Here is a 25434-nt window from a genome sequence, read left to right as displayed (position 1 = left end):
GTACATTAGCAAGGAAGTCAGTTCGGAAAGTTGATAGTTGCCTGCAGATGGTCACATAAATCTATTTTCAAGAATATTATTTGCACTTTATTTACTTATTTATTTATGTATTATTTATTTGAGACACATAGAGGAATGCCCCATTCACTGGCTGAGTTTCCATTGTCTAATGGCCAGACCCCGGCATGGACTCAACCCAGGAGCCAGGAAAGCGATCCAGCCCTCCCCTGTATGCGCCCAAGCCCTGGTCCTGCGAGTCTTTATCTGATGCTTCCTAAAGTGCCAAAGACAGGGAGCAGAGCTAGAGAACAGAGCCAGGACCGGAATAAATCCCTTTTGCGGCTTATGTGCTGGGTCAAATGCTCATGGCTGAAATAGTTCTTGATTTTGCACATTCTAGGCAGGAAAAGTCGTCTGTGGAGAAATTTCATGACTTAGAATGCAAAAGAGTTGAGCATTTGGAACCCCTGGGAACACCTGTGCCCCCCAGCTGAGTGTCAGGGACCAAGCCCTGTGTGTGCTTGTCATCTGCCTTCCTGTTAGAGCAGAAGCTGAGACACAGTGGGTCATGGCTCAAGCATCCAGTCCCCTCCCTTGGGGCAGAGAGCACTGGGTGAAGTCCCAGGTTCCAAACTTTAGCCTGGCCTAGCCTCAGCCATTGTAGGCATGTGGGAGTGAACTAGACATGTGTCTCTTTATTACTTCACTTCTCTCTCTCTCCTTTTTTATTTTGTTTACAAATTTTCTATTTCTTCTTACCTCTGGAGGAAGGGGAAAGGTAAAGGGGGAAGCCCCGGCCCCCAGCTTCCCAAATATCCCAATACCCAGGGATGGGGAACAGCCACCTAACGTCAACCCAGGGTCCCGCTGTAGAGCCTATTCCGAGGTTTCTGACCGAGTGATTTGGGTAGTTCTGAGATGCTGTCCACTTTGCTGAGCCAAGGTTAGGGCAACCTCCCAGTGTCCATGGGCTGACATAGTCGACCTCAAGTCTCCATTCACCCAGATTTTTGCTGTTGCTATTTTCTCGGGTGGTTGTGTAATTTGCTCTATTCTCAGGTTCTGAGGCCCACCTGCGAGGTGGATGCCAGGGTTCGTGAGCCTCGGGACAGGGAGGTGGGGCTCACGCTGGTGGGGCTCACGCTGCCTGGCTCTGGTGCAGGGACATGTCCATGAGTGAAAAAGGCAGAGTGATGGTCGCAGATCCTAATGCATGTGGAGACTATGGCAGCCCACTTGGTGCTTTAGCAGAGGCAGGAGAAAAGAGCAAATTGGACATCTATTTCTCTATTTTCAAATAAATTCTAAAATGGTGACATTATCTAAAAATTAATTCAAAGATGCAAGGCTTGGTTGATTTGCATCTATGTTATGTTCTGTTTATTTAAAAAATACATATCAACTTCTGTAGTCTGTATTAATGAATCTTTATGAATTTTACAAGATTAAAAACTATAATGTACTCCTATAATATTTCATTTTATTGATTAGATAGTTGCACATTGTTTGAAAAAATAATTTTATATAAAAATCTAGAATTGCCCTTGACTTGGAAATGCATTGTGAAGCTGGTATTTGCACATTTGCTGGTCTGTGGCTTTCACAGATGCATGTATTTTAAAAAGTAGAAATGAAGATACAGTTCATCTTAAAATAAAATTACCGATTTAAAATGTACCTGCCTATTTCTAAGGTACTTTTATGCATCAGTGGGCTTCATTCTCCCTCCTGCCTGTCACTCCTCTTGCGCTTGTTTCGTTATGTAAAGAATTTGAACCACTTAATACACTTGATCATTACCCATCTGTCTGAGATCCCTATAAAGCAGAAAATTGTTTGGAAAATTAAGACAGGAAAAGAATTAATGTGTACTGAACATCTGCAGTGCATCTAAGGCTTAGCTTTATTTATTTAATTGAATCCTAAACAAAATAAAGAATAAAATAGAAACTTTAAGGTGAATATTATTAACCCTTATTTGCAGAAATAATTATGGCTCAGAGAGGTTAAGTGATATTTAGTTGTTCATTAGCAATTCACTGAGCTCTACTTCTACTATAGATATCCCTTATTCCAGATATTTGGAATACATTGTTACGCAGAAAACACATTCTTATGTGCTCAGAGAACAATGCAGTGTGATAGAAAGTTTGTTGTGTCAGGATCAGAAGTGATTAGGTAGATAGATAGATTTATTCTAAAGGTAGTTACAGAGAAGAAGAGGGGAGAGAAAATATCCTTTTACTGAATTACTTCCTAAAAGATTACAACAATCTGAATTAGACCAGGCCAAAACTAGGAGCAGGGGACTTGACCTGGCTCCCCCACAGGGGTGCAGGGGTGCAGGGGTGCAGGGGTGCAGGGGTGCAGGGGTGCAGGGGTGCAGGGGTGCAGGGGTGCAGGGGCCTGGTCTAATTCAGATTGTTTAATTGATAGCTATCTGTCTCATCTCTGTCGTTGTTTGACCTTGAGGAACTCACGTAGCACCTGTGCGTGCTTCCTTACCTTAAACATGGAGAGAAAATGGCGAATACTCTCATAAATCCTGGCATATTTGAAAAAAAAATCCCGTAAACGTGTTTAGAATAGTAGCTTATAGTTTGAAACTGCTTAACAAATCCTTTAGTGTGCTCCTAAAAATCAGCCATTTGGGGCCAGTGCAGTGGTGAAACAAGTTGATAATCTGCTTATGCAGTCACATCCTTTATAGTCACTGGTTTCTGTTGCAGCTGCTCCACTTCTGATCCAGCTGTCCGCCTGTGGCCTGGAAAAGCAGTGGAGGATGGCCCAATATTTGCCTGAAATTACAGAAATGTAAGACACGCTGTTAAAACACTCAAGGATTGATTGGCATCTAGGTCTAAGTGTTAAATATAGTTTTCAGATTATGTTCAAAGGATGTAGGCTCGCATACATATTTGTATTCTTAAAAAAAAATTATCTTTCTGTTAAAGACCAGGTAAAAAAGAATCATATTAGCCTTCATCAGTAATTAGTGACTGCATGGTTGAGGTGGCACAAGCGTGCTTAGGTTGTAACACTACATTCAACTCAGAGGACCTGCCAGTCTTGGTGGACGCTGAGACTCTCAGTGCCTCCTTTTGTGTCTGGGACGTGCTGTTGGTGCCTGTGGTTTGGAGAGTAACATCAAGTACAAAGAGCTGTAGAGTCCAGCAGTTACAACACCTGTGTCCCATATCAGATACAATACCTGTGCTTGAGTCCTCCTTCTTGCAAAAGCAGATCTAAGCCTCAAAAGCAATCACATGCAAGAACAGAATAAAATCCTCAGCAAAGTTGAGTGCCATCCGTGGATGGATGCGACTGTTTTTCACAAAAATTGATGGAAACGGATCAGTTTCAGTATTTTCTGCATTTCACACATAGCATTGGAAATATTCATTGCTATCATTTAGAAAATGAAAGCTTACAAGTTCCTTAACCAGTTCCATAAACTAAAATAATTTTACATGCAGATAAATAAATAATAGTGATACTTTCAAGGAGAAGTGAATTATGCTTTGATTCAGTGTATGTGCACAGAACAGGTACAATTTACTATTGAAGCTCAAACACAGATAATTGCAAAGAATAGCATTACATATTCATGACATAAATAATGAGCCATATTATAAAATAGTCTGCCTCAATTATCAGATGAAAAATCTAAGAATGTCATTTTTTTCTGAAAATGTGGCTTCAGTTTCTCTTTTGCAATTACATTGAGATCTTAAGGCAAATGTTTCCGGTCCTCTAGTTGTGGTGAATAAAGAGGCTGTTTTGGAAGGCAGATCTTTTTCATGCCTGGCGAAAGTGAGTAATGAGCCTTGAAAAATATCACCCGCAGTCACAAATCCAATTGTCTATTAAAGAATAAGTTAGATTTTCAAGTGACTCAGGCACCGTTTTAGAAAGCAGTTCCTGCATTCTTGGAAGACAGCAAAGACAGTGTTCAAACTTGTTTTAAGAGTGCCTCACATCCCCACACTGGGAGACACAGAACAAGCAGAGAGAAGCAATTTTGCTCATAAAAAAAGAAAAAAAAAGATGAAAAAGGTATCCTTGGCTTTTAAGATATATATCAAACATTTGTTAATAATTGTAAACTGTAAATGAGTTCAAGCACATTAAGAGGCACCGTGAGTTCTTTGAAAGTCTAGACACTTAAATAAAAGAATGTAACATGCTTGCACTGAAAGGAAAAAAAAGTGTTGTTTCCTGTTTCCCTTTATAATATAATCAAAGGGCAACTTTCTTTTGTGTTATTATCACCTAATTTTTAAGAACTCGGTGGAAGAAAGTAAACAGAATTACAGCTAGCTTGAGTAATGTGATATTTATTCATCCCTGGAAGGGAATATTTATAAAACATATAACTTCTCATAAGTGCTACTGTTCAGCAAGCATAAAGCAATGGGCCCTAATTTGCCATAGTTTTAGAATTTAAGACAAACATGCAAAATTAACTGAAATAATTAATAAATTGTAAAAAAAAATATAGTGAAGCTGGCCTGGCACAGTAGCCTAGTGGCTAAAATCCTTGCTTGGCACCCTCTGGGATCCAATATGGGTGCCAGTTCTTGTCCTGGCATCCCTACTTCCCATCCAGCTCCCTCCTTGTGGCTTGGGAAATCAGTTGAGGACTGCCCAAAGCCTTGGGACCCTGCACCTGCATGGGAGACTCGGAGGAGGTTTCTGGCTCCTGGCTTCGGATTGGGCTCAACCCAGCCATTGAGGACACTTGGGGAGTAATTCAGTGGCTGAAAGATCTTCCTCTTTGTCTCTCCTCCTCTCTGTAGATGTGACTTTCCAAAAATAAAATGAATCTTTAAAAAAAAATGCAGTGAAGCAAACAGAACCAAATTGAAAATTATATGTTTCTGTTATGCTGATTTTGGCTAGGCAATAGCTATTGAAAACAGTGGTGATTCTGTTGCAGATTTTTACTCATGATCAAAGTGACTAAGTATCCAAAAATCATTGTATCTTACAGTAGGTGGCGTTTATCATATAGTATTTGAATTCCCATGCGGGGCAGGTTACGCTGGAATTGACAGAATAATCCCTTGTATTTTTTTTTTTAATTGAAGAAGAAATAACATGAAGAAGGTGTTTGGTGTGGATGATATGACCCTGGTATTTTTTGTCATATTTATTGTTATTATCGTTTTATTTCCCTTAGAACCTCCCCAAATTACTCCCTCTAGATTGAACTCTCCTATTTTATTACATTAGTATAGTTCTTCATACACAGTCATGAGTCCATCATTGCAGGCTTGGACAATGGCAGAGAGTCCTGCATCCCATTGTCAAAATATATTCAGCAGTTTCATTGGGAGTCCATCTTTAATCTGGAAGTAGAGATGCATACCATTTTATATCCTCACATCTGGATATGATAGTCTCCATTACACAGTTACTATACTTCCCCTTAAATGAAAAGCCACAATACAAAATCAACAACAGGAAAAAAAAATTTACAGTGCCATGAAGTTAAACAACATGCTTCTGAATGACTAATATGTCGCTGAAGAAACGAAAAGGAAACTCAAGAACCTTCTTAAAGAAAACAACGCTATGGTATTCTATAACAAAGGGCAATTCCTGTGTCTCAGTATCAATATGAGTCCTGGTTTCTCTGCTTCCAATTCAGGTTTCTGTTTTTGCATGCTGGGAGCCAGAAGGCAATGAGCTAAGTGCTTGGGCCCCTTCACCCATGTGGAATACCCAAAGGATTTCTCTGGGCTCCAAGCTTCAGCCTGGTTCAACCCTGCTTGCTGTGGACATCTGCCTAGTGAACCAGCAGATGGGAGATTTTGTTTCTGATTCTCATTTGTTCTTGATTGGTTTTTGGTTATTTTGTTTCTCAATTACAAAAAAAAAAAAAACAAAAACAAAAAAAACTAATGCTTAAATAGAGAAGCCATTTGAATTAGTCAAAAATTGATATAAAGGAAATCGAAAAAGCTCCCAGATTCAAAAATTTCTGTGGGTTAAAATATGTTTGCATCAAAATAAACACATTTTAATTCTATTTCTATGGATTTTGGAGTGCTGTCATGATAAATTACTTATTGTTTATTTTTGATAGGTTGATATTTTTAGAGATGATTAATAGGCTATATTGAAAGTGGAGATTATAGAAAACAATTCTAAGGGAATATACCAGATCAGAGACTTTAATTAGAGTAATTTAAAAGTTATATTTAAAACTGAAGTTAGATATTAATTTCAAGGCAGCATATTATTAAGTAGAATAAGAAATATGAAGAGATGAATATTTTATCTTACATGAGGCTGCTTATCTGTTACTTTGGATTATTTGTAATTTGAGAAAAGGCGTGTCAGAGTGATTACACCGATGTTAGTTTTCAGAAGAATGCTTTTACTCTTCGAGTTGATTCTCTGTTTAATGGACTCGTAGATAAACCGATGTTTGAAATTGTATCAGCTAATATGGAAGCCCACTTGGTAGAGCCATACGTATGAGCTGACATGAGCCCACTGGATTTATCACTCACACAGCCTTCCTGATTACACACAGGGAGCTTTATCGCTAGTACCCTCAATCATCACGTTTCAGTACAAATTTAGCCACCTGTTTTTGATTACCTGTTACTAGCCGTCAATTTGCAGCTATTTATCCTGATGTCACAAGGTGTCTTAGCTCTGCAGGAGTCCTTCAGCTGACACCATGCAGAAGCTCGCTGTGAAAATCAGGCTCATATCCTTCAACGCCAGCACAAACTGAAATCTGAACAGACACGCAGCTCAGCTGGGAACAGATCTTATAGCTCATAGACAAGACGGCAAAGCATCATCAGCATCAAAAACAGCTACTGAGAGCCAAGCAGAAAACTAGGCAGTGAAATATTAAATATGCTCTTATACTGCACTGTCTCTATTTCAATTAAAACAAGCGTTGAGTACTACCTAAAACAGTTTTTATAAATGTGTTTGTTTTTATCTTTGTTATTTGCTTTCTGCCATCTAAATGTAAGATCGGTGAAAGCAGTTCCATTATCTGTTATGATTGGGTATATATCTCCAATGAAAGCTAGTTCAATGTTCACTTGTAGGATGGTGATCCCAAGCGTGAAATAAGAATGCTTCAGAGGATACTTATCTGTTATCAGATAAGATAAAGACATATGTGACCCCACACAATATGAAGGCACTTCTGAAAGACTGTGGGGAATGGAATAAGCATAAATGTGTTTATTGGTTGGAGTAAACTTGGGGAATCTGGGTATAGTTTTTCAGAAGATAGGTATCTAGGAAACTTCTAGAGGTTTTTTTGTGTACAGTATAGACAAACTTGCAGAGACACACATGGAATTCTTGGAACAAACTGACACTATACCATGCAGCTGTTTATGTAAAATTCAAATCGAAAAGGTTATCTGTGCTTTACCTGGAATCTTAATGTGCATTTTAAAATATATTATGCCCATAATACTTTGCTAAACATTATCTTCTCCTAGCAAAAATATTACAAGGTGGGAACTGACGTTGAGGATAGGTGGATAAGCCACCTTGTGCACTACTGGCATCACACTTGGATACTAGTTTGATTATCCCATTTCTGCATCTCTGGTCCAGCTCCCAGCTAATGCACGTGGGGAATCAGGGGAGGGTGTCCTAAATGCTCCAGGCACTGCTAGGCAGCTGGGAGACCTGATGAAGTTATTGACCCCGGCTTTGGCCCATCCTAGTTCTGGCCATTGTGGCTATTTGGGGAATGAACACACAGGCTGAAGATTTCTCTCTCTGCCTCTCCCTCTTTCTCTGTAACTCTGCATTTCAAATCAGTAAATCTAAAAATATGTTTATTAAGCGGAAAATAAAAGGTAGCCAAGCATTTTAATGCAGCAATCACAGAATCATTCCAGAAATAAAAGATCATTCTAAGTTAGTTTAAAGTGCAATAGTCATAACTCATATTTCCTACAGAATGTATTCTCATTTTATTTGATTATCTGACATCCTCTTACCATTCAAAATCTGTTTTACTTTTCTACATTTTGAATGTACCTAATTTTTCTAATTATATTTTCATATGCAAATATTTCATTTTTCTAATGAGTGTGCAATGAATGTTACGGTTGCTTTATATTCCCATGTCTGGGAACGTAGTGAGTTTATTGTTTTACAGAGTTCCAAAAAAAGATCATAATTTTCGCCAGTGTCATATATTGGTATTCTTCTCCTAAAAGGATAATGATTTGGAATAAGGAGAAATTCCAGCATGAATTAAAACGATGTCTCATATAAGCATTATAAAAAGATAACCCTCTCAAACCTATAGAATTTATCATTTTTATCAGCACTAGCTTATGCCAAGGAAAAATATCATTTTATTTCTTTTGCTTATGTGTTTCCTTACTTTAAGATTTTATCTTTTAATTTTTTTTTAACTTGAGAGGTAAAAGGACAGAGAGAGATGTGTTTGTCTCTTGTCATTGGTGCGTGCAGCCATGGAGGAGAAATTGGCAGGATATAGCTGGGAATTTGGCTGTGCAATTTGAAGACATATTCTATCTGCTGATGGAAAGGCAGGTGGCAAAATGTGAATCCAAATCTGTATCCATTATGTTCATTTGCTTTAATGTTTGGAAAGCACAGATGTGAACTCCATAACAACAAGGTGGTTTTTATTGTAACCACCTGCTGTGAGATTTCCTCCTGGCATGGTAACCAAATAGTTTCTTGTTTCTTTCTCATTTACAAGGTATTTTGTACAGAGTGGATCAAAACAAAATCACAAATTATTTTTCATTCATAAGAAACACATAAAAACATAATTTTGAAGAAAAGTCCAAATGAACTTGAATTTCCTGCTCTCATGTTTAATTGTATGTGTGTATCCTACTGCGATCTCTGTTGGTTTTTAGCCTAACCGTCTCATCCTTGCGTTGTTATCCCACTGTTATTTTTCAATTTACCATTTCTTTAGTGAAATTTTTTTCTGTTCACCTATGATCATGAAAAAACATTACTTGTTTTTCTTCTTTCATCTCTTACAGAAAAATGATACTTGCTGATATTATACCTCTATCAGAATATGTAGGCATATATACTCAAGTGCATGAGGTTACATATATGCATATAAACCTGTTGTAAAAAATATTTCATTCATGTACTTACCACACACATTAACATGAATGATTCACTTAAAAATCTTCCTGGAAGTACTTCTTTTCTACTTTTCATCATGTCTGCTGTGGTTAATGTTCTTTTGCAATAATTTTCCCTCTTTGGGCAATCAATCTTTCAAGTTTTCTAATGATACTGATATGGCATCAAATTTTAAAAGTTTATTCTTCTCACAACTTTTTCTGTTGATAAGATTTAGCCAAAAAATGAGTTTCTGGAATTTTTTTTTTCTGTATCCAAGCCAAATTGGATACCTGTCTCTAGCTTGGAGTTTATTTCTCTCTTCATAAAACTATCAGATTTATCTGCATGTGCGTATAAATACCTGTTCTTAAGCACTTACTTTAATGTAATAAAGGAGATTCTCATTGGTATGAGTATATTTGGATATCTTCACATGTGGAAGTTTGCCACTTACCAAGGAATCTGTCGAATGATATTTGGTCATAGATGTTTTGCACGAATAGATACTAATAACCATATAGGATAAGTATTCTTTGCCAATGGGAATTTCCAACTCAAGAAGCACCAATGCTGTGTTTACAAAGCATATTTTAGATAGATTTCAAATATCAGTTTGAAGTTTAATACATTGGAAGGTTCATTCTATCCAATTAGTAAATCATGAAATTGGTGCTTAAACACAGAGTGCTGATATTCATATACGTAGAATAAAGGCTTAAGCAGTGTGTCACTCTGAAGAAGTCATATTCTTTTAAACATAGCAATAAATTAATTCACTTTTTATTTTTCCACATGAAAGTATTAAATATATAAGATTTTGGTATACCGAGAAATATCAGAACTGAATGTGATTCTTTTATTTTATAATCTTATCCTGATAAAAGGAGAGAAATAACTTTCAAAGGTGGTAAATCAACGATATTTTAAAAATCTCTCTTAACCTGTTCCTGCAAAATGTATCCAATTTAGCTGTCCTCATGTGCAGAACTCCAGGATAGCCTCGCTTCAACATCATAGTGAAAGCCATTATAAGGAACTGTTCAAATGTCTCATACACATATGAATGCAGTTCCTCTGTTGAACAGTAATATATGTATTTTCTGTCTCCCATGTTCTGGGAGCTAAATATAAATTGAAGGTAGACTTTGAGACATAGCATGTATCAACCAGTAAATTTCATTTAAAAAGTGGGTGAGGATCCTAGGTTTAAACCTAATAGTAAAGTTAATGATTGCTTTGGAATTTTGAATGGTGGAACACATAGTTTGTTGGGGCTGCTCAAATAGAAGGGTTTGTTAGCTTTTCTTCTGACTAGAGGGCTGGAGGTGCCGGCATCTGGGTACACATGACAGCTGTGGACTTGTGCATTCCCTGTCTTGCTATTTGCTACTGTCATTCAGATTGGGTAATTTTAGATGTTTTCATGGTACTAAGTTTAGACAAGTGTTATCCTCTCTCTGTGAATGTACAGGTACATACACACATACAAACATGGGTCCTATAGTTTCCTATTGAGCAAGGTGATGAGATACTTGGAGTTGGTCTTGGAAGATTCTCCTGTAGGGGGCAGTGATTCTTCATTTTGTGATGGAAGATTGAATCTATTTGAAGCAACAGAAGTGACACAAAATGATGTAATTATATCTTCAAGCACATTGAAGAAACACTATATTACTACCTATTAAAGAAAATAGCTACAATCAATAGGTTTGTTTTTTTTTAAATATAGGGAACAGTATACTCACAAAATGTTTTCAAAAATATGCACAGACACAAGACCTTTAGACAGCACCATGAGAGTATCCGCTGTTGTGGCATATTTAGCACTAATTAAGATTTTATCTTCGAATACAATGGCAGCAAGGAGAAAGACACTGTCAAAGAATAACACATTATGAATCTTACTTGAAGATAAAGCAGGAATCTCTTTTTAATCTGCCCATCACATATGTCAATCAGACAGCATCAGGAACTGCAGAAACTTGATGGACTGCCTATTATAAAAAGAAATTTTTTTTCTCAGAGAGTTGTATTATTTTTATATATGCTATGTTAGCTAGGTAGGGTACTTACAGAAATTTAGTTACTAATATAATAATAGAATGATATATTCAGCTTCATTTTCATAGTAAGCTGGGTGATAACAGGGCCCACTAGAATTAGCAAATGAGAAGTTCATGTGGCAATCCAGTCTGAATTAAAACCCCGAGAGGAACAGATGGTCATTACTCTGAAGTCTGTCTGTTAAACTCAAGACCTATGTCCCAGCTTCCCCAGCAATATAAGTTATCCTAATAGGCATCGAGCGAACAACCTGGGCACACTTACAAAGCTGCAGACATTCACTTTTCCCTGACTTCTCTGCCCACATTCCATTACTGTTAGACCTCACCTCTCCTGGGACTTGAAAGTGCACAAATTAGAAACACAAAGCATCTTAGCATTAACATCTTTACTGTCCCGTCCAATCAGTGAACAGAGGTGAGGAATACAGACATAGAGGAGTCACACTCAGATTTTGTTCATGGGAAGCCAGAGAGCAGGCAGGTACTCGGAAGCCACCCTCTATCACGAGGCTTTATGGGAGCTTGTGGGGGGAGTGGTTATGCAATAATACAATACTGCCCCATCTCAGATTCTGGGTAATGATAAGTGGGCATCACAGGTGGGCAGAAGGGATCACATAGGTGGTGGGGGGAGTGGCTTTCAACCCTGTGACCTTGAACTAGCTGGCTACTCCACATAATCAAACAGGCAATGTGAAAAATGACAAAATAATTTTATTTCAGTAATGAAAATTAACTATGCAATTAGTGTTTTAATATTCTGCGTCACTATTTGGATCATCAGTTAACACAATCTAATCCTAGCCATCTATAGTATTCTGTACTATAGCTGTAGTTTAAAATATAAATTTGAACAGATGTCCGGATTGTTATGTCAATATTTGAATTGCTGTTATGGCTAGGAATCAATATCACTGCATAAACATCCTTATCTTAAGTGCCTTGAATCTTGGCCCAGTGGTTAAATACATGGGCGCTTCCCTTTAATTACCTGAGTTCATCACCCAGCCCTGGCATTCACTACTGCTCTTCAGAAAACCTTTACAGCATCGCATACCATTGCATAGCCGTTCATGAGAAAGAGAACATAGCTGTCTCATAAATGCGCTAGTCCTCAGATTTGGAGCTTGGAAAGCAGTGACATTATGACACTGTGTTTATTCATTGATACAGTGAATGAACTGCCATATGGGTGCAGGTCCATGTCCCGGCTGCTCTACTTCCCATCCAGTGGAACAAAGCCTTGGACCCTACACCCACGTGGGAAACTTGGAACTCTTTCCTGGCTCCTGGCTTCAGATGGTGTGGGTGGAAGATCTTTGTCTCTTCTCTGTAAATCTGCTTTTCCAATTAGAATAAATAAATCTAAAATAAGTGGACCTGGTTATTATAATAAAATCTAGATGATGTATATGGTAATGATGTAAGGAAAGTTTTAACATTTTATTGTTATTTGATTTGTTTTATGATTATTTATTACAACCTTTACATACATCCTTCAACTCACCTAATTTAATTCAGATTTATAATTTCTATAATGTGAACAAGTTATAACCAGTCCTGAAGGCTCAAGGCATCTGGTTTTTATTCGGGGGTGGGATTCATAATTTGCGAGTAAAGAGATTTGAGGCCTGCATTTAGCTCCTGAGTTCATGTCAGGTTTCAGCTGTTCTTCTGAAAGAGCAATGATCTTACACTCATTCTAAAGTCGGAAGCGGACAGTCACCACCTTGGCTGTGCGTGTGAGTCTTGTAGAGTACTCTGACAAAATACCAATGCCCAGGTGCCCTGCAGATCGAAGGAATCAGAGTGGCAGGGAGTGAGGCCTGCTCTCCCACTGCACAATCTCCCTACCACGCCTTCTTGGAATCAGCACAGTGGCTTTAAATCGTGCCCTCAGTACTCCGTGTGGTCTGGATTAATCTGGGCTTTAAATCGTGCCCTCAGTACTCCGTGTGGTCTGGATTAATCTGAGTATCCAGCTTTGATGACTATTATCACTAGTAACTGATAGAACCTTGATTGATTCACCAAGAAATATAATACTCATTTTGCTCTGATTGTATTAAAAGTGTTTCACCAGAGGCAATATCATGTATTCAGGAGATTCCTTCAGTAAATGAGCAAGCTGTGGACTCTGTTACTTTCTTGGATTAACTGTGTGGCACACCTCTTCTTATTCTAAGAAAATTAACTTCCTTGGACAGTACATATTAACTTCTCACATCTCATATAAAAGGCATATATATTACTTCGCACTTCTATAGTGTCATTTTTCTGTCTTCTTACTTTCTTTGATTATTAAATGCTTAGCACTTTTATACAGTTCAAGTGCTAAATTTATCTTTGCTTCTAGAAACCAAGTCTGGGAAACATCACTTAAGGGTAATTTGAAGAGTCATTAAAATGAGATCGAAATGCAAACCACGTTTTCTATGTTTTGCCACTTGCCCTCTAGACTGGCAGACTTCCAATGAGGTGGTTTTGTGTTGGGGACTTGGTTCTAAAGGAAATCTGTGGTGCCAGCTAAAATCCTGACTGTTCTGTAGGGAGCTATGATTACAAACCCACAGGGACCCATCAGCAGCTTCAGGTGCTCCTGTCCGGAGAATGTCAGTGCAATGGGCATGCTATGAATGTTAAAGTCACGAGATTCAGAAAGAAGACCTCCTGAAGTGAGAAGGATATTGGCTAAGCATGACACCACTTCCTTTAAAATTACATTTCTGGTTTGTCTCTCTGCCTGATATATATATTTTCCTTAATAACTATTTTAAAGCAGGGTTTGCACAGTTTCATCTCTACTTTAGTATTATTGTTTACCTGTTTACGATACATATGAAGAACAACATCAAATAAGATATAGGATAGTGTAAAACATTGGATGTATCCTCATGAAAAACAGCTCCTTTTAGAATTCATGATGTCGAGTTTTCTATCTAGTACATTATTGAAAAAATAACAGTTATTCTAGCATTGTGTGTTGTACAGATGCAGAAAGCCACAGTAACGGATGAGATTCAAGTCCGTCTGGTTCCTCATTCAAACTGGGAACTGTGGGATACAGTTGCAATTACATACTGAGAAGCAGAAAATACTTCCTTCTTTCAAGAAAGACCATATTTGCTTGCCAGGTTATGTCTACAAAGTGGTATACGCTCAGATGTGCACATGTTTGTGGAAAGGGACAATAAAGTCGGAACCATTCTGTTACAAATGTTTCGCGTTTTAAAAAACTATATATGTGGTTTTGATTTGAAAGATAGAGAGGCAGAGCGAGCTAAGCAGAGAGGTCTTCTGTTTGCTGGTTTAATTTCTAGTTGCCTACAACAGCCAAAGCTGGACCAGAGTTCCCCTCTGTGAGTGCAGGAACCCCGATATTTACTGTTTCCCAGTGTGCACATGAGAGGAATTCCATGGGGGCAAACAGAGCTGATAGGACTCAGAGCAGACACATCAGAATGGGGTGCAGGCTTCCCAAACCTCAGCCTGAATACTCCAATCATTTCAAAATTCTGTCAAATTCAATCTAGTGAAATTTTGTTATCTTCGGGAAATAGTATAGGAGCAATTCTGGCATTTCTATAGATTGTATGGCCTGGCAAAATACCTGTTCATTTATTTCTTAACTACGATGTGGAAGGGATAGAATTTTAGCCTCCAAGTGCTATTGCAATGATTAAAAATAGTAAAACAGGGGGCTGGCGCTATGGTGTAACAAGCTAATCCTCAGCCTATTGCACAAACATCCCACCTGCGAGCCAGTTTGTGCCCCAGCTGCTCTAATTCTGATCCAGCTCCCAGATTCTTACCTGCAAAATTGGTGGAGGATGGCTCAGATTCTTAGGTCCCTGCACCCTTTTGGAAAGAAGCACCTGGCTTCGTACCAGCTCAGTCTTGGCTGTTACGGCCATCTAAGAACCAAACAATTCTCTGTGAGTCAGCTTTCCAAATCAAGAATAAATATATATTTTTTTAAAAAAATAATAAAATAACTACTTAATTAAACTGGTGACCTAAACTATTTAGGAATGTGGAATATTGAGCACAGTGTGGTGGCCCAGTGGCTAAATTCTCCCCTTGCAACAGCTGGGATCTCAGGTGGGCACCAGTTCATGTCCCAGCTGCTCCACTTCCCATCGAGCTTCCTGCTTGTGGCCTGGGAAAGCCGTCAACGATGGTCCAAAGACTTGGGACCCTGCACCTGCATGGGAAACCTGGAGGAAGCTTGTGTCTCCTGCCCTCGGATCAGTTTTGATCCTGCTCTTGTGTCCACTTGGGGAATGAACCAGTGGATAGAGCTTTTCCTCTTTCTCTCTCTATAAATCTCCCTTTCCAATGAAAAACAAATAAATAAGCCTTAGGAAAAAAATGTGAACTATTAATTTAGTTAATAAGACATTTCTTTTTAATACTTATTTCCATGGTTATAAGAAATGCAAAAGTTATAAATAAAAGGTATTTTTTAATTTCTATTTCCAGTATTATTTCTTTGTGTGTTCTTAAGTCTGAAAGTCCATTGAGTTGAAATCTACCTATGTGAGTTTATGGACATTTTTGTAATATACGATTCCATACTATTTGTCTGAAGCAATCATCTGATTCTGATCCAGGTCCCAACTCTGTGCCTGGGCAAGCAGCTGCACATGTTCCACTGACTCAGGCCCTGTCCACCTGCTTTGGAGGCCTGGATAAAGTCCCAGGTCCTAGCTTATGCTGGCCTTCTCATGACCATTCTGTCCATTTGAGGAGTAGCCCAGAGATGGAAGTTTATTCCCAAGTGTTTTCGCCCCTAATTCTCGATTGTCTTGCCTGCTAAATAACTAAAATAAAATTAGTTCATCATTTCATTTTAATTTGAACGTCTCTTAAATCACTCTTCCGAGGAGAAGGAATCGTGTGTTTGGAGTTCTGAAGGACAGCATTTTAACGCAAAAATCATGGCTATGATATGATACAACACGAACACATTGAAAGTGTAATTAGCTCAGCATTTATAAAAACTGGTCAGATATTAGAGTTAGTTCAAAGACAGAAAACAGTTACAAATTTATGTGGAATAAATGATGATGGAGATCAGCCGACAAAAACACATAAGCCTGCATTTTTCCAAAAAATGAGAAGTTAATGAGTCTCTTTCAGTCAGCATTAATTTGCAAACCAAACGAAAGGAATTAATGTTCACGGCCTCCAGCTATCTGTAATTTGTGCAATAGCAGGATACCTTAAAGGCAATGAAGGCTGGAAGGAGATACCCGAGAAAGTCTTGCTCTCAGCAATGGAAACTTCTCCTTGGCAATTTGTAGCAATCTGCTGGCCACTGCTGAACATAGCCAGATATGTTGGAAATCAAGCCTAAACAACACGAAAATCACACATAATGACAGTCAGTAGGCATACATGATCAAAGCTGTCATTAATAAAATTATAAAATGACATACATTTTATAAAATTGTACAAATTATAAGAGCTATAATTAATAAAGCTATATAATTACATGTTATCCTGTGGAGTCTAAGGAGAGCTAGATGTAACATAATAAAGCAAAACAGTATTGGATTATTGAATGCATCCATTTTTCTTTGCTATTTAAGCATTCATTTAAAAAATCAGGAAGTGAATATTATCGATAATTAAAACAATAAGTGACAGATATTTTGCAGTATATGGAAAGGTAAAATCTTGCTTTTTCTGTTTCACCAAAAGGTCAAATCTGGGAATCATTTCAAGGTGCATTTATTTAGTAACCACACCTTATTTGAGCATGCCCCTTATGTGGATTTCTCAGACCCCCCACATTGCCAGACAGGATTCCTGCCTTGATCACTTCTCTGTTTTGGCAGTGAGTTCTCCACTATTATGAAAGCATATCCTTATTATTCTTCAGTGAGAACAGAATAATACAAAATTGACTTAATCTACAGCCCAAAGTTTACGTTTCATCGTAAGGAAAGAATTTCTTGGCAGAATTGCTAAACACAAAAATTGCTGAACAACAGTTATCATCTCGCTGTCTTGGAAAAATACGATCATCTCTCATCTTCCATTTTTTTGTTGAAAGAGAATGAGGCTTCAAACACTGTTTTTCAGCTGCACGCCTCACAGACATTTTCTGAAATATCTTTAGAGACGTTTTTAAATTGTGTATACTGCCTAAGCCTAATTGTCACAGCTGACTACATTAATAAAGTTTTTCTATCTTAAAAAAAGTGCTGCGAAAAGTTTTTGGCAATAATATAGTACTCATGGTTTCATGTGAAAATTACATTATGTACTGTACTTTTTGTAATATAGTTTGTTACATTTGCTATCAACAATATATTTTTCACTTAAGTATTTTACTTCTAAAGGAATTCTCATAGATTGATTGTGTGTGTGTTTGTATCTATCTTTCTATATTTTGAAAATGGATCCAGGACCCAGTGTGGTAGCCTAGGGCTAAAGACCATGCACTGAACGTGCCAGGATACCATATGAAGACCAGTTCTAATTCCCATCCAGCTCCTTGCTTGTGGCCTGGGAGAGCAGTCAAGGACGGCACAAAGCCTTGGGACCCTGCACCCGCGTGGGGAACCCTAGGGAGGCTCCTGGCTCCTGGCTCCTAGCTTTAGATCTGCTCAGCTCTGGCTTTTGTGGCCACTTGGGGGGTAAATCAGTGGATGGAAGATCTTCCTTGGTCTCTCCTCCTCTCTATATATCTGACTTTCCAATAAAAAGAAATGAAGCTTTAAAAAAAGAAAATGAATCCAGGTAGCTAAAGCTATTTCGTTGAAAAATGTTATATAATGAGGGAGAGTCACGATAAATGAAATAAACTGTAAAGAAAGGCAAATACCATGTGACCTCCTTTGTATAGAGTCCAGAAAAACAAATGATGTAGAAGTGAAAAACTGTGATGGTGGTTAACAGATTTAAGAACACATGCGGAAGTGTTGATCGGCGAGCACTAGATTATGGTTAGATGGAGAAAAAAAAAGCTCTGGGACACTCTTTTTAATCTATGTTTATTAAAAAAAAAAAAACTAGAAGATTGAATTTTGGATGCTTGCACTGTAAAGAAATACCAAATATTTGAAGGGCTAAACATGTTTAATTGACTGAACATTATTCAATGTGTGCATGTAAAAATCTCAAATCATATCCAATATGAAATCAGATTTAAATAAATGGAAGTGTGAAGGAGCCGCTATGTTGAGTCGTTCACTTCCCTCCCTTACTGCCTTCCCTGCCCCTGGGCTAACATGAGCCTGTGCAGCACGGGGAGGATTCAGGCAAGCACAGTGCATTCTGACTCTTGGTGTAATAGGAACTGCCGTCTTTAGCTGGATTCTCCTGGCACCAGCGTCTTTCCCTTGGCTATGTGACGATCACGTTGCTCTTAAATTTAACCAGAATGAGAGTTTTCTATCTTACTCTCCTTTTCTTTGTACATATTGTTAAATACACAAAATCATAAATGGAAAAGTTATGTAGAGTGTGTGTTGTCCGCATAACAATTTCTCAATGATGATGGATAAAGTTATTTAATATAACTGAAAACAAATCTTTTCTTACAGGTAGTAACTGCAAGACTACGGAATATAACAAGATGAAAAGCATGCTTTTAGACTTACAAAATCAAAAATACATTACACAAGAAAATGAAAATCCTAATAGCGATGACGTGTCTCGGAAGAAGATATTGGTGGATCACATGTTTAAATACTTTGATGCAGACAGTAACGGACTTGTAGATATTAATGAACTAACTCAGGTACGATTAATTATTATTATATCAACAATCCTCATTAAATGTAGCAAACACAATATATTTCTATTTTGCTAAATCATTCTATAATAATAATAATAAATTTGAACCATATTATTAAAATCATGGAATACAATATCTTAAGATTAAAATTTGACAGCTTAAAAGCCATGCTAATGTCAAATAGCACTAATATATTTTACAGTTTAAATCAATGTATCTGTTTTTGATAGATTTCAATCATTAAAATATGTAAAGAAGTTCAAACTTCTTGTCTTAGACAACATGTAAAATCCCTTCTGATATATTTGGGAGACTAGGTATGCTGTAAATTTTTGTTAAGTCAATAAAGCTAGCTTTCCAATATTAAGAGACACTATTAACTGATAATTGAGCAAATCTGTAACACAATTCATTTACCTAAATGATATGAGATGGTATTGAATCTGACATATCTAAGAACACGTTAGTGATTAAGGATCCACTATAATATATTCAATCGGGTTTTATTGTTACGTCTACATTATTCTGTTGCATTTCTTTGAGAGGTTATCAAATAAATGATACATGTCAATATTATTAAGGAGATTTTAAAAAGCAGCATGTTTATTATAAGAGCCATTTAGCAAAACAGAGATATCACTCTGGGGGTTACTGAGCTTAGTTTAAAAGAAAGTGTAATATCTGGATGTGAGAATATAAGCTTATTATGGTTGGTAGTGGAAATGTACAAGAAGAGAATAAAATTCACCAAAAATAAATACATGGTTTAGAGAATAATGGAGACAAGAAACCAAATTAAGATAATACGAAAATGGCCATCACGCAGATGCATTTATCTAACTTATTTCCTTAAATGGTTTGTGTTTCTGCCCTTAACCGTGAATATAAATTTGGGTAGAAAATGGGCTAATTCATTAATATCATGCAAACCATGGTCAGAATCTATTTTTTGTAGAACCCACATCTAAACCTAAAGGGAAGGTTGTTAATTACTGGGGAACAACAGTGCACAGCGTGCTGTCCAAACAGTTGCATTTAAGTTTCTTGGTGCTGTCATAAAAAATACTTCATGCCTGAAACAGTAAATTTATGCTTTCACTCTGGAAACCTAGATGTCGAATCAAGAGTTGATAGGGCCAAGTTCTCTGTGAGATCCCTGGAGGAGGGCGCTCCTGGACTCTTTCAGCTTCAGGGTCAATCCCAGTCTGGTATGACCACAGTCTGGTTTCTAATTGCATCAACAAAGACTGTTTCCTAGTAAGACAGAATTCTGCAACTACGGGGTTTACGACTTTAAAGCATCTTTTGATGGAAACAGTTCAACTTATAATGACATATATCCAAAGCACACCTTGGTAATTTTTACCATCTATTTTCTTTAAGATTTATTTATTTTTATTGGAAAGGCAGATCAGATTTATAAAGAAAAGAGTCAGAAAGATCTTCATCCACTGATTCACTCCCCAATTCCAGACCCCAGATCTCAAAAATGCCAGTGGATGCTAAGCCCTTATGCAGCATAATCTGCCCCCTCTGTCTTGGCCATTGGGTGTACTGGCCCAACACTCTATCCCTGGGTGCTTTACATGTGCTGCAGCCTGGACCAACCAGGCCTTTTCCCATCACAGTACCCCATAAATGTTGGAAGGTTCCATGATAATGCTTAGCTTGACCTGTCTCCCATCCCAGCTCTTGAGCAAATCAGAGAATATTACAGTTCTATTTGGGTGGACCCACATATCCACCACAGAATCATCCCCAAGACCTGATTCTCTCACATGCTGGTTGGTGTCATATCCCAGCCTAACGTTATCCATCCCCTGTTCCGACTCTCACTGGTGGGTACTGTGCGATAGTACTGCCAGGTAGCCCCCCAACCCTAACTTACAGTGTGCCAATAGGTGGTGGTCAGTGGTGGTCGATACTGACTAGCCCAGCTCAGGTCTCCCATGTACGTAAATACATCTGTCTGATGTCCACTGCTTTCCTCCATATTATTACAATGGTATACTCCTTTAGCAACAGTCCAACATGCTGCTATTTAAGTGTGTCAGTGTTTATTTTGCCGTGTTTGTAAATATCAAATATGTTTTTATGTTATTAGAACTCTCACTACAGGCAATGGACATTTAATCTTTATTGTGAGTTGATAAAGCCTATTACGTTTTAAAAGATTTTAAAAGACTGTGATTGAGTCAACATATTTGTTTACTGTGAGATTAGGAAAAATCACTTTGTCTCAGGAAAAAAAAATCATGTGGGCAAAGTAATACAAACAAATAAGCACTTGTAAGGGGGAGAGAAGCAAAAGAGTGCCATGGTAATTAATCCTGTTTAACATAGAAGAGTATAAAGCACACATCATCCCCTGGAGGAAATGAATACATGTGCCTTGCATTTGAAAGCTCCTATGTCTGTCCAAAACACAAAATGAGGCAACAGGGGCCAGGTGTTGTGCTAGGATGGCAACGCCAGTGCCTGTAGGTAGATTCTGAGTAGCAGTGGAACTTTCCTTATTGCAGCTAAAGATTTCAGGATAATCATAATAGCAATAATTAGTGCTGAGCAGAGAAAGATAAGGCCTCTAGCTTGGTTTCTGTGCAGCCCAAAGCTGCAATTAAAAGTCTGTACTCTCAGCTGTGGCTTCGTAAGATTGGTAACTAGTTCCACATACACGTTTTTAAGTGCTGTTCATAATACGCCCGGGGCAGCTTAATATTGAAAGTTAAGTTCTTATAAAAGTTTAAACGTGTATTGGTAACATATTTCCTATAGAATAGAAAGATGCATTTTAAAATGTAACATTCGTGTCTGAAGAGACTTTGCGAATGGTGTAATATGTCATAAATATAATAATTAACTTTCATGATGTCTGAAATGGAGAGTCCAGAGTGCTTATTGAATAAATAATTGAAAAATAAGAGCAGAGTATTATCAAGAGTAGTTTACTTTGGGGCAAGAAAGTTTGATTTTATTGCTTGGTTTGAAAAAATAATAATAATGATGACAAAATCCCTAATCCTGCCTGAGCTATGACAGTCCTTATTCAACCATGACAACTCCATCTCAAGATAAACATGTACCCTTAGGACGCACAATAGAAATGACGTCTATTCTGCAAATGGAGGAGCATTTTGAAAAGTAGGCAGGGAATGGAATTAAATCTGTTATGACTAGTATTTAGCTGGTGTTTATTTATTATTTCTGTGTAAAAATGCAGTATAAAAATAATCATGCATTAATTTTTTTTTTTGGTAACAAAATTTTAGTTCAAAATTTTAGTTCCCTTATTACATGAATATTTGGCATTCTCTTTGTGGAGTTTAGTAGACAGGATCATGAACTTTTCGAGGGCATATTGATGGACTCAAAGCACATTAGTTGAATTTAACGATGACCAATCATGAAAAGTATGGGAAGCAGCTGTATTAGCCTAATACATGAGCTCAATTTGAATAAAAAGGACATAGAAGGACATATATATGTATGAGAAAGAAAATGAGGAAAGTTTTTTTTTTTTTTTATCCACCCTGCTACATTTCTGTTTACGAATAAATCTAAGAATAAAAGCCACTAGAAATAGTGTTAAAATACGGGGCTGAACCTTGCTGCTGGTGCATTCTAAATAGAGCTGTTCCAACACTACAGATCTTTAGGGAGAACGTAGTGAGATAATATCAAATACACAGCTCCCATTTCCAGCCCCCAGGAAAATTCATTGTACATGATCTTCCCAATAACAGATGGAGAACGACTGAGAGTTCTGTTCTTTCCTAAATACAAAAGCTGTATTCTCTTTTCCCATTTGGCTTAAAGGAGAGATGGCTTCAGCCCTGACGTGATTTTGTTAATCCTCCCAGCTGGACTGTGCAAGAGTGCGTGGCTTAATATTTGTCATGTACAATGTCTATTTATATGAAACAGTTAATCCAAATAAGCCCTCTGCCTTTTTTTTTCTCCTCTAAAATGACATATATCGGCTTGCCCAGTACCATGTTAATACTACACACGAGTACAGAGCACTCATTGTGTTAGAGAATCTCTTAGCAGATGATGTGTGTGGCTGTCCTTGGCAGTCACTGCTGACTGAGCTGCAGAAGGTGCTGGGGTCTCTGGGGACACCCATACTAGCACCCACCTTCAGTGCTCTCTCCACAGTCAGAAATATGCCAATTGTTAGCATAAGGGGATTCTAAAGAAGATGAAACATCTAGCTAACATGCAAATCAAATCTAGAGACTGGCCGCACCAATCTTCCATTGACGTAATCAAGCTTTCTGGAGGACTGGTCTCCTGCAGGAAGGGTAAGCCTCCGTGCCCCTCAGCGGTAGTGCCACAAGCCATGTCTCAGGACCTTCATGACTACTTGAGGGAGAAGCAGATTGCAGTAACGGTTATTGTTCTGGAGGCTAACATTGTGGCATAGTAGGGCAAGCTGCCTTGGAGCCTGGCATCCCACAAGGGTGTTGCTTTGAGTCTCATTTGCTTTACTTTCAATCAAACTCCTTGCTCATGTCCCTTGGAGAATAAGTTGATGAAAGGACGTGGGTGCCTGCAACCTGATTCATAAATCAGATGGATCCTGGCTTTGGAGTGGCCCAAGCTTAGCTATCAGGATCATTTTGGTACTGAACCAGTGGATGGCAGATAGCTCTCTCTGGTCAAAGTATATTGGTCAAAATGAATGAACCACACCCATCCTTTGAATCCAGATTATCTCCGACCCTTCTATTCCTCCAAGCTCTGATAGATAATGTTCTGTAGACTGAGGTTTGTTTGGGTTTTTTTTTTTTTTTGTTGTTGTTGCTGTTTTGTTGTTGCTGCTGCTGTTTTGTTGTTTTGTTGTTGTTGCTGTTTTGTTGTTGTTTTGTTGTTGCTGCTATTTTATTGTTGTTGCTGTTTTGTTGTTGCTGCTGTTGTTTTGTTGTTGTTGCTGCTGTTTTGTTGTTGTTGTTGTTATTTTAGCTCCCACATATCAGGGAAAGCATGTGGTGTGTATCTACTTGTAAGAGACTGATTTCTGTTTGTACCACCTTAAAACAATCTGATACACAGCTCCAAGCAATGTGAACTACCACCTCTGTATGAAGTAATTTATGAAAGAGTATAACTCTGTGGACATAGCTAACCAGTTAGCCACAATGAATATGAGTGTCTGGAAAATGGTGGGGAGCTCTGTAATATATGACAGATTACAGTTGGACTCAGAAGAGTATAAAAATGAAAAAGGTGGTCTCAGTGAAGAGAACGGATGCAGAGAAGAAAAAAAGCTGATTTTTTGTTTTTGCACTCACGCTTGAATGGCTTTGTATCATCAGTTGGTGCATTACTTCTGTCTGGCGCTTGGAAACAGTCATTTGCTTAATGACTCTTGTGACCAAGTGAGTCATGCATATTCCCAAATGACTTAACTTCCAGCTGGGGAGGAGTTTAGGCAGAGTAGAAAAGTCTAACTGCATTTTTCTCCGATCATATGAGAAAAAAGGTTGGCGCGAGCGGTCTTGCTGTTTTGGTTGGGAAAGAGCACTATTTTATTTTGGCACAGGTCATTGAGATACAGAAGGGATTCTCATGTGGGCACGTGTTCTTGACTCACTGTAAATGGAGCAAAGAGTGAAATACTAAATGTTCTTTTGATGTTCAGAATTGTTGTAAGACGTTGTGTTAGAGAGTCTGCACCCAATTCTAAGTATGTTTTGACTTTCTAACTTTGAAAGGGTTAAAAATAGGTACCCATTAATTAACCTCAATTTTTTTTCCCCACGGGTTGATTTCCTTACCCAACTTCACATGTCAAATGAGCTTTTATGCGCTTTGCACAAATAATTAACGATATGCCTATGTTAAGATACAGATATAAAGGTATGGTTGTTTTCTTTGTCAGGTGATAAAGCAAGATGAACTTGGGAAAGATGTTTTTGATTGCACTTTGTATGACCTGCTGAGATTGGATGACGTGAACAGTGACAAGCTCCTAGCTCTTGAGGAATTCTACAGAGCATTCCGTGAGTACTCTCGTTTCTCTTTGCCCTTTCCCGACTGCTTTGCACAATCTGCTGCGTTCCCTTGATCTCACAGAACAAGCTGTTTCTAAAGAGGAATGGCAAATTGGAGAATTTTAAGTCTTTGGCTCTTTTGTGATATGTGCAAAACGGAGCGGATTTAGTAGTTTTAAAATGAGCAGAGGCAAATGGCATAAATTTGAGTATCAGCTGGTTTTTTGTTTTATTTTTTTCTGATTATAATACAATACTTTAACTATGCAGTACTGACTTTAATGTCATTTTAGGGTAGGAACTATAGTTGGCCAGTTTGGGTCATGAATCTAAGTGGTGAGTGAGAATAACTCAGTTGTTTACACAGTGACTATTTTAAGATTTGCACATTTCTTTGAAAAGTAGTTACAGAGAGAGAGAAATCATAAGATGTCTTCCGTGCGCTGGTTCACTTGCCAAGGCTACAACAGTCAGGGCTGGACTAGTCCAAGGCAGGAGCTGG

The 25434-nt window shown here is 38.0% G+C and overlaps 1 protein-coding gene across 3 annotated transcripts in view; it reads left to right on the top strand.

Annotated features, from left to right (window-relative positions):
* Nucleotides 1-25434, top strand: part of FSTL5 (follistatin like 5) — a 196459-nt gene that overhangs the window by 66579 nt on the left and 104446 nt on the right. For all 3 annotated transcript variants that reach the window (XM_040971412.1, XM_040971411.1, XM_040971410.1), the window contains exons 4-5: nucleotides 18743-18939; nucleotides 24821-24941. In XM_040971412.1, the coding sequence (XP_040827346.1) occupies nucleotides 18743-18939; nucleotides 24821-24941 (318 nt within the window). The remainder of the gene's footprint in view (nucleotides 1-18742; nucleotides 18940-24820; nucleotides 24942-25434) is intronic.

This window comes from Ochotona curzoniae, unplaced genomic scaffold, assembly GCF_017591425.1.
Source record: "Ochotona curzoniae isolate NIBS_2020 unplaced genomic scaffold, NIBS_Ocur_1.0 contig_21, whole genome shotgun sequence".
NCBI lineage: Eukaryota > Metazoa > Chordata > Mammalia > Lagomorpha > Ochotonidae > Ochotona > Ochotona curzoniae.
This window is presented reverse-complemented; position numbering and strand designations above follow the sequence as displayed.